The following is a 17,179-nucleotide window of genomic DNA, read 5'->3' as shown; positions in this document are numbered from 1 at the left end:
TTGGCCGTCCGACTGCCGCCGCCGCGCCGCGGCCCCCCGAAAGGGTGTAACAACTTTTTGACTTGACGCTGGCGAGCCTACGTCAACTACAAATCGCCCGATTTCATACATAAAACCCGGAGCGTATCCGAGGCGCGGGTACGAGAAGCGATCCGACGCGCATTAATCATGGTACATTTTTACTCTTTACGATAAACGCCGAGTGTTGGCGAGCCGCGTTTTTGCCACAGTGACACCAGTGAAATACATTCCTCATTACATACTGCGATATATATTGTTACAGGAGTCGGTGAAAAACAAGGACAAGGGAAGGAACGGGAAAGATGGTTCGGACGTTGGCGACGAGGTAAGGAGGTTATAATTCACCGTTTCTTCGGTTCGGCGCTCTAAAAAATTCCGGCTAAATTAAATAAACAACATCTTCGAAAATGATAACACACGTTACTTTACGCACCGGAAACTGTTACGCGAGTATAGATCACCTCAATAATTATAACAGTAACGACAGTTTCGAAGTCCCTGTCAAAAGTCCATCGTACATGGAATGACCTAACTCTTTCTATCACGCGTTGAAAAGTTTTAACCTTCATTGCAGGAAAGTTGTCGATAATCTCTTGCCTTCTTCCTCCTTCGCTCACCCCACTCTCCGAATAGCCGACAGCGATCTCAAATTGTCCTACGCCAAGAAAAATCAATCGATAACCGTAAAGTCTTAAACTGAATGCGAAGCGCGATTACATCGACTGGCAGAATACGTGCCTGGCTGTCTATTCAACTGCCCAGGGTTTAGTCGTGTCCTCACAACCGCTATCGATTCGGCATCAACGAAGCCTGAATGCCAGCTTACATAGAGGTTTGATCAGTCACTTTTTAGAGAAATTACTTTCATTTCTCAGGAATGGAAAAATAAGGAAACCTTGTCCAAACTGAGATAAAAAAATGCGGATAAAAAATTGTCATCAAAAGTACAGAGGATCGCTTGGTCATTGGGTGGATTGCCAAGTTTATGCTGAGTTTAAGAACATTCTTCCTGTTTCTAGTAAACGTCTCAATTTGTCAATCGGTCTATGGCTATTTATACGATTTTAAATGGTCAGGCAGATGTTCTCGGTTTTCACCCATCAATTCCCATGACCGTTATCGAGGTCGCATGACGATTAAAACGAATCGTTATTGCCCGTGGCACAAAATGACTGGCTTCTTCTCTCCTCCCGTGTATCTCACTACACAACTACATACATTCATACGTTGATCGTCGTACATCGTGTTATCGACTAGGAGGGTCGGTCGTGAATTGAGGTTAGGATTTTTCAAGATTTGAAGTTTTTCACACAGGTGGCGCACTTTTAGCACCGATTAGTTGAAATCGTCCTGGCGTAAGTCGCAGATTCACGCGCGCGTCGTCAATGAATACACAAACGCATACGGTATACCTATCTCTGCGGTATTTAATAACATGCCCCCCCCAATTCTCTCGTTACAACCGAGGATTTACACGCACGTAAGTTCAACCGCGAACTGCATACATCGGTTCTCTTATCAAGGGCAGTGATGAATTAACTCATCGACACAGCATTTTTATTTATTTCTTCATTCTTCTTTTCCGATCGCTGCTTTAATCGTTTGGAAATCGATAGCTCAGGCGCCGCTTAGATTGTGTAAAGATTATTCGAATTGTACCGTCTTGGCTGAGAATTCGTTTCTCTTAACTGATAGATGAACGATAAACTGTAAACAAATGTGTCGGTTCGAAACACGTTTGATAATATAAAATCGGGTTTTAAATTCAATCGCATGTAATCCGAGTAAATTTATAGAAAATCAATTTTTGATATGGAAAACGTATTATAGTAAGAGGAAGAAATCATAGGAAAGAAAAACGATTTCTGCGCACACGACGCGCGTAAATTGACAATGAGTAGGGATGTAATCTCGTTAATGGAAATGTGCTTTTACAGCGCAAGCGTTATACTTATAATCAAATGAATTAATTACCGGTATAATAACTAGGTGTCGATAATTTTTTTCACCACGCGCACGGTCGCGTTATTGGTAGCAGCAGTCTCTATATGCAATCTAATTCGTGTAATATGTTATTTGGCGATGGTGGCCAGAAACCACCAACGAAGTTTCCCCGTCCGTACCTTCCTCCTCGAATAACATGACTGTGACTATTTTTGACTTCCCGTACAACCGTGCGAATACAGAAAGCTAGCTGTTAATTAATATCATACCCGAGATGCATTCCTCCGGTCGATCATCGGATCGACTCGAGTGTGTTCAGAGTGCTTTCTCTCTTTTTCTTGGCTACGTTATATTAGGTGTGACGCGTGCATACATGCATGCATATATCATACGGAATATGTTTATAATAAAACACGCACACACACACACACACACACACGCATTGCGTTCGAACTGATGTGGTGTCGTCGATAATTATTATTGTTGTTGAGCAACGTACTTCCGACATGGTGCCGTTACGCGTTACCCTCACCAATACCATCGACACTCTTATCATCATCAATAACACGATTTGACGCGTCGTCGTTATCATCACCGTAGCCACCCACCCATATTTATTATACGCTGTTGCATGTATAACATACACGTATACATACGTACGTGATTGGCGTTCGGCTAACGTTATTATCGCGATTAAGGCAAGCCATACCTACGTACGTATACTTTGATACACGCGGCAAGGGGACCCAGAAAAGTACGCAACTTAAAACCTGCTAGGATTTCAGTATCATATCGGCACTGACTTCGGCTGCATGTGTTACCTACATGTGCGTCACATGCTCCGATGTGGTTGCTGTTGTCGGTATATATACCTGTGTACACATGTGTGCACATACGTACTTACGAGCCGATGTTTTTACTTGTAATATATAATATTTATTTGTTTATTTATTCCTCGTTGTTGTCCGGACGTGTATATTTTCGTATTTAAATGAAATATCTAGTTGTTTTCTTATTTCACGCAAACTTGATTCTCGTTGTTTGAATTTCTTAATCGCCCGTCGATATCGAAGCTGAAAAATACATATATTTTCGTCGCGGTGAAACATTTGCAACAATTAACGCAAAGATTAAACACACTTGCGATTTCTAATCAAATCGAAATACACCTCGTTTATCAAAAATCGATTTCAAATTTCGCTCTTATCGTTGAAATCATTACCGAGGTGCCAACTTCGTCGTGTTACCCTACGTAGATCGTCAGATATACCTCTGATAGATGCACACGCGGATAAGGCACGCACACGGATTATCGCGTTGTGTTGTGAACCCGCGCACGTGAAGTTGGTCAAGAGTCAACCGGATAGATCCGCCAGCGTTCTTCATCACCGCCAGTATACTTGGTACACAACGGAAAGTACACTGTATGCACACTATGCATGCGCGCGTACATCATACATTGTATATTCGCACGACACACGGATGTATAACGTTCTATCTACAGGCTGTGCGGCCGTCACGCGTCATCGAAGCCGCGAGTGAGTTGCGACGGCGACGCCGCGGTGCCGATGAGTCGATGTATTTAGGTACATATGTAACGCAAGAAGTGGCGCGAAGAACCGCGGCCGCGTCTCATTCCTCAGCAAATAAATCAATTGGCCATAACAATTATCATCACCTTTCGGACGCGTTCGCCTCGTACTTACGTTCCTTTCAGTCGATCCTTCGCTAACCGTTAGCCGTCAGCCTCGTTTTTCCTCGGTGTCAATGTTTGATCGTCCGTTGTAAAATCATTGCCGCACATTGGCAGTGTCGTTTGGACGGACGGACGTTAATTTCTTGGGCGATGCGTAGTACTTCGTTTCTCTCTTCGTCGTATCTCGTTCTTCTTTCCTCACTGTAACACAACGACATATTTCACGTATGTGCCATCGCCACACCGCGCGTTCTGCCAGGTGCAGTTATTCACGGCTGGTGCAGCCCGAAACGCGAAATATACGTAATTATGTCTACGTACTGTGTACGACGTTCGCGATAAGCATTCCTACGCGATACCTGGGCGTGTAAAACAACTACACGTTGCGTGGTTAGTCGAAACGAGGAGGAGGAGCAACAAGAAAAGAGAAACGGAAAAATTTCACACGGTGCGTGCGATTCGACGCGTTATTGTGCGAATAATATTACAACAACAATCCTCATTATTATCATCGTCGTCTGTAGTCTTTTACACCGCTGCAACATGTATAAAAAAACAGGAGTGCAGAAGAAAACGAAAAAACGGTTCATCGTGCATTACCAGTGAATTAATGAAGCGGCTTGTGAACAACTTGTGATGTGTGCGTGCGTGTGTGTGTGTGTTAACAGTGGCGAATAAACGGAAAAAAACTAATGACGATTTATCGTTCCGTTCTATAAATCGATACTTTCCATCGTTAACGAACCAGCTATTACAAAGTTTATACAGTATAGATATATCTATAACGTACATATACTTATATATATATATATATATATATATATATATATATATATATATATATATATATATATATATATATATATATATATATATATATATATATATATATATATATATATATATATATATATATATATATATATATATATATACTATACTTGGTGGAACATCTCTTTCCGCTCTGTATATATTATATATATACATATGTAATATATACAAACAGACCTAAACCTACATATACTTGTAATAAATGCGGCGTGTGGTATGGAGGGACGTGTAAAATCGCCTTGAGGCGTTCAACAAGTTTGAAATTAAAAATATCTTTCCCACCCCTCGTGGAAAAAGCAGCGTGGCTGCAACGCCGACGGCTGCACACACGTGTTATACGTATACGCATACAACTGTGAAATCCATAAAATATATATACCCCAACACACACGCGCGCACACACAACACTAACGCAGCGGAGACGCGAAACGCAGAGGGCCGCTTATAAATATATAGGTACATACATGTACGTATCATCGGACAGTGGCGAGGAGGAGAGAGAAGAAGAGAGAAGGAGAGAGAGACTATAGCAGTTTTCAAAACTGGACTCCTCCTCTGGCCCGATATAATATCTGATACTTATACCTACATACCGCTGTCCGCTAGTCTCTCACGAGTGTTATTCCGAAAACGAGAAATGAATTTACGCGAGCGAAGATTGGTGAAAAATACTATAACACCGCCGCACTATCGTTATAGTTTGCAATCATTTCATTGTCTCTTATTTTGACCCTATACGTATCTACGTTATTCGGTTTTATTAAGCGTTCGGATCTGTAACTTTTTTCTTACTCCACTTCTCCGTCATCTTCTCCTTCTCCTTCTTCTTACTCGAATTCTTATGCACACAGGATGCGTGATCTTAGGTTTCTTTAAATTTTTCATTGCTTTTTTTTCTTATACGAACAATGCGCTCTAATTTTTTAACGAGAATGAAAACCGAGTGAAATAAATAAATGGATAAATTGTGACCAGGGGGGAAAATCACACCGAGTTTTGCCGCGTTCATTGGGAGAACCTCTGCTGTGGATCTAAAATCGATAACTTTGATGCACAGCTTACGTGAGTGCACGCAAGTTCAGGCTCCTTTTTTTTCATTACTTGTGGAAATTATAATAGTTTCTAATACCCGATTCGTCGCACGCATGTATATATATACATATATATATATATATATATATATGTACATACCTATCTAGTATTAATTACTGAACAAAACAAATAAATTGAAGTAGAAAATCGTTGAACCGTTATGTTGATCAAATCATCGGTGCGTGTATTTCGATAATAACATTGATGCGTTAGACCTGGGAAAAAAATTCTCCTGAAGTACCCTGGCTATAATCTACCACCCCTACCACTTGACCTACCGTGATGCAAAATAAAATGCAAACGTTCAGCGGTCTCGCATTTGGGAATGTATTTAGAAAGAAGGCAGGTTTTTTTTATTATTATATCATTTTTACTTTGTATGTACTATCGTTCATTGAATAATCATACATCAATATTGTTCGCATTTTTTCCCCTCATTTAACGTTCATTCGTAGGCCTAATTGAACCCGATGATAAACGCCCGAAGATAAAATCAACAAATAAACTTTATAACCATTTCTGATTTAAAAAAAATTAATACAGAAATATCGTTTTACAAGATATGTTCCAAGTCTATCGTTTTTTCTCGCTCTTTTGTCACACTGTGGAAAATGCTTTTTCGCCATCCTCTTTCTTTCTCTCTTTTTTTTCTCCTATTCTCTGCTTCTCTCCCGATCCGTATTGCAGTTTACCGGCGGTGGGGTAGTTTTTGTAATCAACATATCATCATCTACGTTATACATGTATGCATGTACGTACCCGGATAGGTAGATCCGTAAATAGATATACGTTGTACATTATCCCTTTCAGTCGCACATTATTGTGTTGTGTCAACTTTTGTAACAAGGTGGTATTCTATAGTTTTTGGGGTCGCTAATTACGAGCCTGATACCAAATTAATAAATTCAAGATGGCGATTCCAGTATGGCGGACGATAATTTAAAATTTGATCGAATACGGTCAAGGAACTCTATGCAGAAGTATCCGGGGTCGCTGATTGGATTCGACATACTGAATTTTCCAAATCTTATTTCAGATTCGTAATCAGCTATCTCAAAAACTCTTGGGCAAAGTTTTTTCTCCGGATTCGATCGAATTTGAAATTTTGGTCGGCCAATTGGATCCGCCGTCTTGAATATTTAAAATCCGATTTCAAATTCGTAATCAGCGACCCCAAAAACTTATAACTCATGCCAAACATGTATATGTGTAGAGGGGTAACTTTCTCGGAAATGAATTATTTCTTCAATTTTCACGATTCTTTTCAATCAATTTGTTTTTAACAATAATAACTTGCGTTATATCGCGATAATTACTCTCGAGTATTGAAAACCTTTTAGTATGCTGTCAGAAATAGCAAAAAATATGTTGAAAAGTTCTCCAAGCATACAAAAAATTGATGTACAATAGGTGGTAAGAATACTCACCACCATGACTCAAATGGTCATAATGTGCACACGCGTCAATTCACATTTATTTCAAACGAATTCTTCTCAAGCTTTTTCACACACACATACACACGCGCGCGCGCACATCTATACACACATGAGCAAACACACACACACACACACACACTCGACAATATATGCCTAGTATATTGTGTACCTATACATCGCTTATTATTATTGCGACATTTGAAGATACCTCAAGGTCGAAGTAATTATACATTACACGAATTGTTTCGACGGCGTTTCAAATGTATGCATACCTCTGGCATAAGTAGCCATCGTCGTTTCGGTACATGCATACATACATACATACATACATACATACATACATACATACATACATACATACATACATACATAGATAATCGGTGGTAGTGGAGTAGCTTCGTCAATTGCCCTGTATTAAAATTTCCCGTTGTAATCATCTTTATAAATGAGAATAACTTCATTCTTTGAATTCTTTTTTGTTTCTCTTATTGTTAGACTCGACCTTACCGTTCACGTTTATTATTTGTTTTCATTATGATATCAATGATATTTATATACCGGAAACCGTTCTTTTATGCTACGTATTTAAATTTCTATTATATGTATAGGTATGTAAATTGCTAATTATCATCTGCACGTCATTGACGTTTAAAATTGCTAAATATCAAATTGGAACAACTCTGTATTTCATATTTAAACGGAAATCTGTCGTGTTATTTAATTACTCTTTTTTTTACCGTCGGGAATATCTTTTAATTGCGAGCTCAGCGCGCTGCTGCTGACGATTCTTTGGGAGAAAAAGAAAAGAGAGAGTGAGCGAACGGGAGAGGGAAGATAATAAATAATTGGAAAATCAGGAATTCCTACCCATGTCAGATTTGAAATTTCATCATTCGTACAGAACTTGCGATGTATGCAATCATATTAGCTTTCTTATCGCCGATCTATTATCGTGACACTCAACGCGCGAAATGAATTAATACAATTCTTCTCTCTTTACAGGCAAACAAAACGGCTGGGGGAACCTCCGGGGGCAGTACGCCGCCACCTCCGCCAACTCTGATAAATAAAATCAAATATCAACCCGGGGGACCGGTAATAAAGAAGGATAAACGTCAGAGCAGCTCGAGGTTCAACATATCGAAGAACAGGGAGCTGCAGAAACTGCCCCTGCTAACAGGTGAGCATTCATTCATTAGTTTGTTCGTTTATAGCATGATACCTTTCTTTTTCCATCATAATATACGGAGTGAATTTCTAACGACCGCGTGTCCGTGATTTACTAAAATTTAATGCGCACACGCGAGAATTCGGGAGCAACTGTTCGCCAGGGCGACCAACCGTCATACATTGAAACGACAGTTCGCCGCGATCTATGTAACCTCAAAAATTTTGATAAGGATGAAGTTGGTAACGTTATTGCAACGATGCGTGTCTAGGAAAAATCGTTACGTCGCACCTTCAAGAATGTTCAAAATTTAACTCATATTTTGCAAGAAACCAACTCCTCGAACGTCATTCTAAAATTGCGCAATAATGATTTTGTTCTCTGATGTTTCATGACGTTAACGTTACCAACTTCAGACTCATAAATTTTTACAGTTGTCCGTAGCAGGTTGTCCTGAATTCGCAGTTGTACAAATTTTTTAGGTTAGAAACAGTTAGTAGTCCTGGCAAACATTTGCTCTCGGATTGTAGCGCCTGCGCGTTAAACTTTGGCAGACGACGGACCATGCAGTCGTTAATAATGCACTCTGTATACCGGTATAACAATAAAAATAAATAGGCTAGAATACAGAATTTGCAGCATGTTCAGTTTATTGATCTTTCGCAACACTGACCTGATCGTCCCTACCATTGATATCGGAAGCAACTAGCTCTGATCGTAAGGTTCGCGTTAGCTTTGCTGGTGAACCGCAGGGGGCAGGGTAAAGGAGAGTGAAAGAACTTGTGCGGCAGGGGGGGGGGGGGGGTAAAAACATGGCGGGAAATATCGATTGAACGGATAAAGAGCAAGCCTGCACATGCGCCACCTACTATATACTGTAATATACCCATATACGCGTTTTCTCTCCTTGCAGGATTTTGCGTAAACATACAGTAGGACCACTCATACTCTGCATCCATGTAACACGTTCAAGCTAAGATTCTTCTCCTTTCCGTATACGTCAATTATAGGAAGGGAGAGGAGACGTGGAGAACCGGGAGATTTTCAATATTAAATATATCATATACATAGAATTTATTACATGCACGGAGATACGTTTCTATCTATTTTTTGGAATTTATATCCCGTGTATTGTATTCTATTCTAGTACCTGCTGCAGTATTGTTGAAATACATTCGTTACCGTGTTCCTCGTTTACGTTTTATTATCATTTTCTTCTCGTACGTGACGGTTTTCAAACATCGTATAACGACGACGACAACGACAACAAGTGGCGGCGGGGCATACACGTTTTTTTGTCTATTATAACGCCAATTAACGCTGCGGGACTGACGGTCGAATTTTGCCGATCTTTTGCTACAAGTGCTACTGCTGCTGTCGCTGCTGCACTCTTATACAATATTATTAGTGATACACCATTGTTGGAAAGAAGAATTTTCATCAGCGTTTTACAGCATGGGGCACAATTAATATTCCTATAATCAACCAAGTTCCTACGTGTGAAACTACGTCTCTCGTGTTATTTTCGTCGATTCATCAAACACAACAGACGCGTTTTAAAATACTTGTAATCAATGATATATCATTTTTTTATAAGTCATATCGATTACATATCGTATAATAATAATAATAATAATAATAATAATAATAATAATAATAATAATAATAATAATAATAATAATAATAATAATAATAATAATAATAATAATAATAATAATAACAACAACAACAACAATAACAATAGTAGTAGTAGTAGTAGTAGTATTTAAATCCCTGTTACGATTATCAACTGTGATATACATATGGATGGGAGTCCACAATATACATTTACAAGGAGCAACAGTTCGTCGAGTCTAATTGTCACGTTTGTTTCTCAACAAAACGACAATTTTATCATTGTTTATCGTAATAACTTATAATCTATAGTTTTTAGTTAATTCCTTGTGAAATATGAATTTTTAGTACCGTATAGTCGTAACGCAACAGAACTTTCATTTGTTTTAAAAAAATAATAAAAAACAGTGCTGTACAATTTTAATTTGCCTCGTCACTTTGTTACGTGCCTTGTTAGAGAAAACTAAAACCAGAGAAAAAAATCTAATTAATAAATAAGTATCAAAGTGCAAAGAGATCGTTATAAATATATGGGATGGTGCATGTCGGTGGAATGGCCCCGTCCCTCGGGTCGACCACCGGCGGTCTACCAAAGAGTCCAAGTTTTCATCAGGGTTTAGCGTTTGCAACGGTATTACCGCACGAGATTAATAAGCAAGGACCTTCGGCATCCGCGCTTCATTATCAGCCCCTACAACCATTATTGATCGGTACAATATTCATACTCGTTTAGAAAATTCATGTATCAATTTAAATACAAACTAATGAGAAGTAGAAAAGAAAAAGCATGGAGTCTTGTTTTAATTCAATGTCTTTTTTCTGTTTCTCCATTTCCATTTGGCAGAAGCGCAGCAGGGCAACGAAAGGGAGGAACTGTTTATCCAGAAGCTGAGACAGTGCTGCGTACTGTTTGACTTCGAGGCAGATCCATTATCGGATTTAAAATGGAAGGAGGTGAAACGAGGCGCGCTGCACGAGATGGTAGAATACGTTACAAAAAACAGAAATGTTATCACCGAAGCCATATATCCGGAGGCTGTGAACATGGTGAGTCGATTTTGCTAAAAAGTTTCTCAATCCATGATTGTTTTTGATATTAATTATTTCCAATCTCTGGCTATCGCTAACGGATTGAAAAATGTTCTAATTTTTGTAAATAAAAGTTCGTAATGACATCCATTGTGGAGTAACAATGTAAATTCAGTTTGCAGTGAACCTTTTCCGGACATTGCCGCCATCGTCGAACCCGAATGGAGCAGAATTCGACCCCGAGGAAGATGAGCCGACCCTGGAAGCAGCGTGGCCGCATTTGCAATTGGTCTACGAATTTTTCCTACGGTTGTTAGAGTCGCAGGACTTTCAACCCAACATTGCTAAGCGGTACATCGACCACAAGTTTGTTTTACAACTGTTGGAATTGTTTGACTCGGAGGATCCAAGGGAGAGGGACTTTCTCAAAACTACACTTCATAGAATTTATGGAAAGTTTCTCGGATTGAGGGCTTACATAAGAAAACAAATAAACAATGTTTTCTACAGATTCATATACGAGACGGAACATCATAATGGTATAGCCGAATTGCTGGAAATATTGGGGAGGTGAGAGATGAAAAAAAAACTTGTCCCGCCCCGTGCGAACGTTTCTCATTAAATGCGTATTTTGCAAATCTTTTTAACTTGCTCCGCAGCATTATCAACGGCTTTGCGTTGCCGCTGAAAGAGGAACACAAGGTGTTTTTACTGAAGGTATTGCTGCCGTTGCACAAGGCAAAATCTTTGTCTGTCTATCATCCGCAGCTCGCTTACTGCGTCGTTCAGTTTTTGGAGAAGGACGCGTCTCTAACGGAGCCCGTTATTAGAAATCTGTTGAAATTTTGGCCAAAGACACATTCCCCCAAAGAAGTGATGTTCCTCAACGAACTTGAGGAGATTCTCGACGTGATCGAGCCTGCCGAGTTCCAAAAAGTAATGGACCCTCTGTTCAGGCAGCTCGCCAAGTGCGTCTCGTCGCCGCACTTTCAGGTATGCCTGCCTCCTCGTATCATCACCGTCCTATTTATGCGCGTACATCTCGTTCTGACGTGGGATTTATCAAATGTTCCAAGCACGTATCAACTCTGGTATGAAAATGAAAAGAAGACGAGGCGAAAGAAGTGATTTTTCTCACACCGACGATGTTTTAGGTGGCCGAAAGAGCTCTCTACTACTGGAATAATGAGTACATAATGTCACTAATATCGGACAATTATTCCGTCATATTGCCGATAATGTATCCGGCATTGTACAGAAATTCCCGCAATCACTGGAACAAAACGATCCACGGACTGATATACAACGCTCTGAAACTATTTATGGAAATGAATCAGAAAGTATTCGACGAATGCACCCAGCAGTACTATCAGGTTATTGTTATTATTATCATCACTGTTGTAACTATGGTCGTCGATAACGTCCGCCGGGAAATTCTTGGTCATAAGAGACACATGGATACGAGCGATTAACGACGAGTTACTCAGATTTTAATCCTTTTCAAGGATCGTCAGAAGGAGCGCAAGGTATTGAAAGATAGGAACGAGGCGTGGGTCAGAGTCGAAGCGCTGGCGATGAGACATCCTGGATATTCGTCGACCAACATAGACACGAATTACCCGTACACGTTGCCACCCGACGACGACGCCGACGCGGATCAAACGCCGTTGATATTCGAAAAGCCAAAAGCCAAATTCACGGAGGTGAGAGGCGTTCCAGTTTCAAGTCCTTTCGACGCCGAAAAAGTAAGAATCGTTGTGAAACGTAGATAACAATTGCTTCATATCTGTGTTTCCACATTTCAGGCACTGACGACGGCGGACCAACCAGTTAAGATGAAGGGGCTACTGCGGAGGAAGAGCGAGCTGCCCCAGGATTCTTACACGATGAGAGCTCTTTCGGATCACAAACGCGCGGACGAATACCTCGTCACGCCACCGGATCCAAACAAATGCTAGTCCTTACCCCGCACCCAGGCGTACACACACACCTATGCTAATGCCAACCCAAACATAAACATACACATAAACACGTACATACACATACATCCTACCATTATTATACTTTCGTTGCTGCAACAAGTCCAGAAATTAGCTTCAGGCCGCGCGTACGGCGATTACAGATATTATTATTCAATATTATACATATGTTTACTTCTACTACTAGGTACTAGTGCGTAAATACACACATACGTATATGTATACATACATACATACATACATACATACATATATTCATACACGCATGCCCCACACACACACGCTGCGCGCGCGCGCACGCATACATACATACGTAAATAACTATCAATATTGCTACTAGCCACGTAAATTTCGCGCGATTATTTTCCTTTCGTGAAATTAAGTTATTCGATTGAACGAAACAAAGCCAAACAACCAAACTAAAAAAAAAGAAAGAAAAAAAACAATGTATTTCATACAACGATCGGATGTTACCTTCATTCAATTGGGTTTTTTTTTATTTATTTTTTTTTTTTTTTCATTTAATACAAATTATTTTTTGTTTTAATTTTATTTGAGAGGGTGAGAAGAAGAAAGAGAGAGAGAGAGAGAGAGAGAGGGGGGGTGGAGGGAGGGTGGGAGGGAGGGAGGGCGGGAGGGAGGGAGGGAGAGAGAGAGAGGGAGAGAGAGAGAGAGAGAGAGAGAGAGAGAGAGAGAGAGAGAGAGAGAGAGAGAGAGAGAGAGATTAGTTTCAGTGCTGAATTCGCGAATTTTCTCTATAGCAATAATATGAGCAAACAAAAAAATGAAAGGGAAATCAGAAAATTGAAAGAAGTACGAAGCAAACGCAGTCATGCGCAGTAGGCGGACATAGTGGCATAGCTTTTGATCAGCGAAGATCAGCCAGGGTCGATTTTAAACGTCGTTTGTTTTGTTTTGTTTTGTTTTTTTTTCCCCCTCTTTGTTATCCTAGACTAGAGGAGTAATTTTTGCTTTTAATAATATACAATCACCGATCCAGTTGATAGAACGAAAAAAATCAGAGTATTTCATACGAAACACACGAATTAAACTGCAGAATTTATATGGGCCATGGTTTAATTTTTTATTCTTTTCTATCTCTGTAAGACTTTACCGTATGTAAAAATTGATCGATCGGGAGAGAAAAACACCGTTGTCCCAACAGCCAAATAATCGATTTATCAATCTGAACGGATACGGCGAAGAGTGATAGCGACGTATTCTTACTAGATGCATATGTCTATCAAATTTTTATTATTTTGTCCCCCCTAAAGTCAGGCCCTTTTGTATCTATTAAATCACAAGCATTAGCCCACCTGAGGATAATGCAATTGAAACAAAACGAACAAACGAAAATGATGAAAAGCTGTATTTTTCATCAAATCTTCATATAGTTTCGCCAAGTACAAACAATGCCGAAATGTTTTATCGACATTCATGAAGTTCGTACTGTCATAACGATTATATTATAAACGTAAAGAAACAAAATAAATGATTAAAAAAACACTAATGAAATCGAATCAATTATGTACAATAAAAGAATTAGTCAAATAATTGAATAGACTTCGTCGCGGTGGCCAAGATGCAAAGTTCTATATGCACATGTATAGACATGACATCAATGACTGAAAAGAAATTACAAAAAAAAAAGTACCATGGAGAATTTAAAACTAATAATAATGTAGTCCTAGCGCTGCTGGCCAGGCTGTTACGTTTAATGTTATCAATATACCACCCTGTTGAACGATAAATGAACTATGATAAGCTCTTATAAGTATGATAGTGATAATGAAAACAATAAAAGTTGATTAAAAAAGAAATAAATTAAAATTTTAAACCTCAAATGAAATAAGTAACGTTCAGAGATTAAATTCGTTTTCAGTTGATTAAAAATAGTTCATCAAAACTTGAAACTTACAATGCCAACAAAGTATGTTTGCTTTAAGGTGAAAATAGAAAAGAATAAAACAAAAGATAGATAGAAGTATAAAGAAAAAAAGTACACAAGTTGCTTACTTTTAGCATTGTGATATGCAAACGCATCCATGTTATACAGGGTGTCTATAAAGAAATGGTCGGATTTTTTGCACTTTATAGGAAATAATATTCTGAGACAAAAAGTCCTCTGCCATTTATGCATCTGACCCATAGATGATTAGTTATTAATGAAAATAAGCAGCCAATCAGATGCACGCTATAGCGGTAAGAAGACGGAGGGGGAGTTACAGGGTACGGATGCAGTGTTGACTAGCAAGCACGACAGTCCATGGAAGTAAGGGAACTTTCACAATGGAAAATAGCATCATTTTCACAAATATATCACGAACACAGCCTCGGTACCCTGTAACTCTCCCTCCCGTCTTATTGCCGCTATAGCGTGCATCTGATTGGCTACTTATTTTCAATAATAACTAATTATTTATGGGTCAGATGCAAAAATGGCAGAGGACTTTTCAAATGCAAAAATTCCGACCATTTCTGTATAGTAACCATACATAGGTCGTCTACATGTATTCATTGTGCGTAAATGCTAGCTCATTTCTCAGCCTCGTGTCGCGAATTTCGTTAACGTTTTCTCATTTTCTCTTCTACCCGGAAAAAGAAATTTTTCCACACGGCACGCGCGCGCGCACGCACGCACACGCACACACACACACACAGTGAAAAAATTGATCAAAACTCTATGCGAAACATCCGGAGTCGTGACGTGTATAATTACTTGTAAATAGATGATACTTGTTGCAGTCACGGTAAAAACGAATAGGTATTTGAAATTTCGCAACTTGTAATCGTGTAAACATGCGTGCGCGTGCGTGTACGTTGCAGTCGACTCACTGAGGCCTCACGTATAAATATTTATATAATTATAGATAATAATTATAGATAATAATAATAATAATAACAATGATAACTAAAAAACAAAACAAGATGAGGAAAAGGAAACGCAAAATATATAAATCGTGCAAGTTGTTTTGTACTAACAATATATGTGATTAGCTGGTCGTTTCATCGTTTCATGATATTTCAAAAATTTCACGGTTTTTCGGAATAATGATAATGCTTTGCGATCAAGTACATACGTAGAGATTAGATGTCTGAAGAATAATACATGCGCATATATATACATACGTACACCATTATCAATAATATCCGACGATATTTGCCTGTCATTTTATACGTACGTACGTAAGACATACATTATATATACACACTATATTATTGTATTGAAATAATACGTACACAAATCTGTGTATCAAATTGGCTTTTTCACAAACTCAGCGATGTGAGATGTCGACAAGAGTAGCGATCGTTCGTGTTTGTCCTTGTTACTTTTTTTAGAAAATTTTGCTAAGCGTAAGTGAAAATGTTTGACTTATGTTGAAAGACTAAACCGAACAGATAGAGTGAAATGCAGAATAAAAAATAAAAACAAACCAAAGTGCTTACGCATGTATGTAACTTGAAAAATGTATATTCATTCATTCATTTGTGATGATTGATGATAATTGACTAATGTATAGGATTGTCAAAGCTTATGAATTTGTATAATATACGTTGTAACATGCGTTTCTAGTGAGTGTGGAAAAAATATTTCCCGGCTTGGCGTCGAACCCGGGTGATTGCTCTTACCATTGAGCTACTCAGGCCACTGCCGAAACACCTTCCCGGATCGCTACTCGACTAGCTCGAGAAATCCCATGTTACAACGTATCAAAGAAGAAAAAAAAATATCTGGCATGGCGGTTAGGAGTCCCAGTGGAATATACCTGAAGTTTTGATTGATCTAGATTGATAGAAAAGTGAAGCTGAGATCTTTAATACCAACTACAAATTCTTGACGGGTGAACGAAATTTGACAAACTATCTGTGCGTATCAATTAGCGAATTTGAGACCTATGAATATTCTTTGTATTAGCAATGCATAATTTAAGTTTTCAATGAAACTTGGACGATCCAAGTTTCAGGTATAGAAGAAACAGCAGCCCAGAAAATACACGTTGAAACAAAAGTGAAGTAAAGAAGAAATTTTAAAAAATGAACGCCTGGTCGCTGTGACGAAAAATGCTCGTACCATATGTACGAAACCAGAATGAGAGAGGAAAAAAATATGGTGAATGAAAATGCGTCTCTATAAATAGCGAGTTAGAATTTTGCTACGAGTATATATATTCATATGTAAAATGTATATCGTCGTGCGTCGTTGCAGTATTATGTGAATATATTAAAGAGGGCAAAATTGGAGGGAAATATTGCTGCGTCACTTTTTGTTCCAATTTACAGATACTATTATTAAAAAGTTATTCACGAAATGAAATGAAAAATAAAATGAGAACAGAGTCTATTCATTTCGCCCGGCAGATCACTTCGG

At 38.9% G+C, this 17,179-nt stretch overlaps 1 protein-coding gene across 7 annotated transcripts; it reads left to right on the top strand.

Annotated features, from left to right (window-relative positions):
• Positions 1-29: 29 nt before the first annotated feature.
• Positions 30-14,449, top strand: LOC124309139 (serine/threonine-protein phosphatase 2A 56 kDa regulatory subunit gamma isoform-like). Of its 7 annotated transcripts, none has more exons than XM_046772446.1 (10): positions 30-171; positions 284-346; positions 8,023-8,200; positions 10,647-10,849; positions 11,007-11,401; positions 11,491-11,824; positions 11,986-12,204; positions 12,346-12,576; positions 12,637-13,413; positions 13,534-14,449. In XM_046772446.1, exons 1-9 carry the CDS (start codon positions 169-171, stop codon positions 12,787-12,789), a joined length of 1,779 nt encoding a protein of 592 aa, XP_046628402.1. In that variant the 5' UTR covers positions 30-168; the 3' UTR covers positions 12,790-13,413; positions 13,534-14,449. The 7 variants fall into 7 exon arrangements, with proteins under 7 accessions (XP_046628402.1, XP_046628403.1, XP_046628399.1 ...); XM_046772447.1 differs by having other exon boundaries at positions 12,337-12,534; XM_046772443.1 differs by having other exon boundaries at positions 12,337-12,576.
• The last annotated feature ends 2,730 nt before the right edge of the window (positions 14,450-17,179 follow it).

The sequence above is a fragment of the Neodiprion virginianus genome, chromosome 7 (assembly GCF_021901495.1).
Source record: "Neodiprion virginianus isolate iyNeoVirg1 chromosome 7, iyNeoVirg1.1, whole genome shotgun sequence".
Classification (NCBI taxonomy): domain Eukaryota; kingdom Metazoa; phylum Arthropoda; class Insecta; order Hymenoptera; family Diprionidae; genus Neodiprion; species Neodiprion virginianus.
This window is presented reverse-complemented; position numbering and strand designations above follow the sequence as displayed.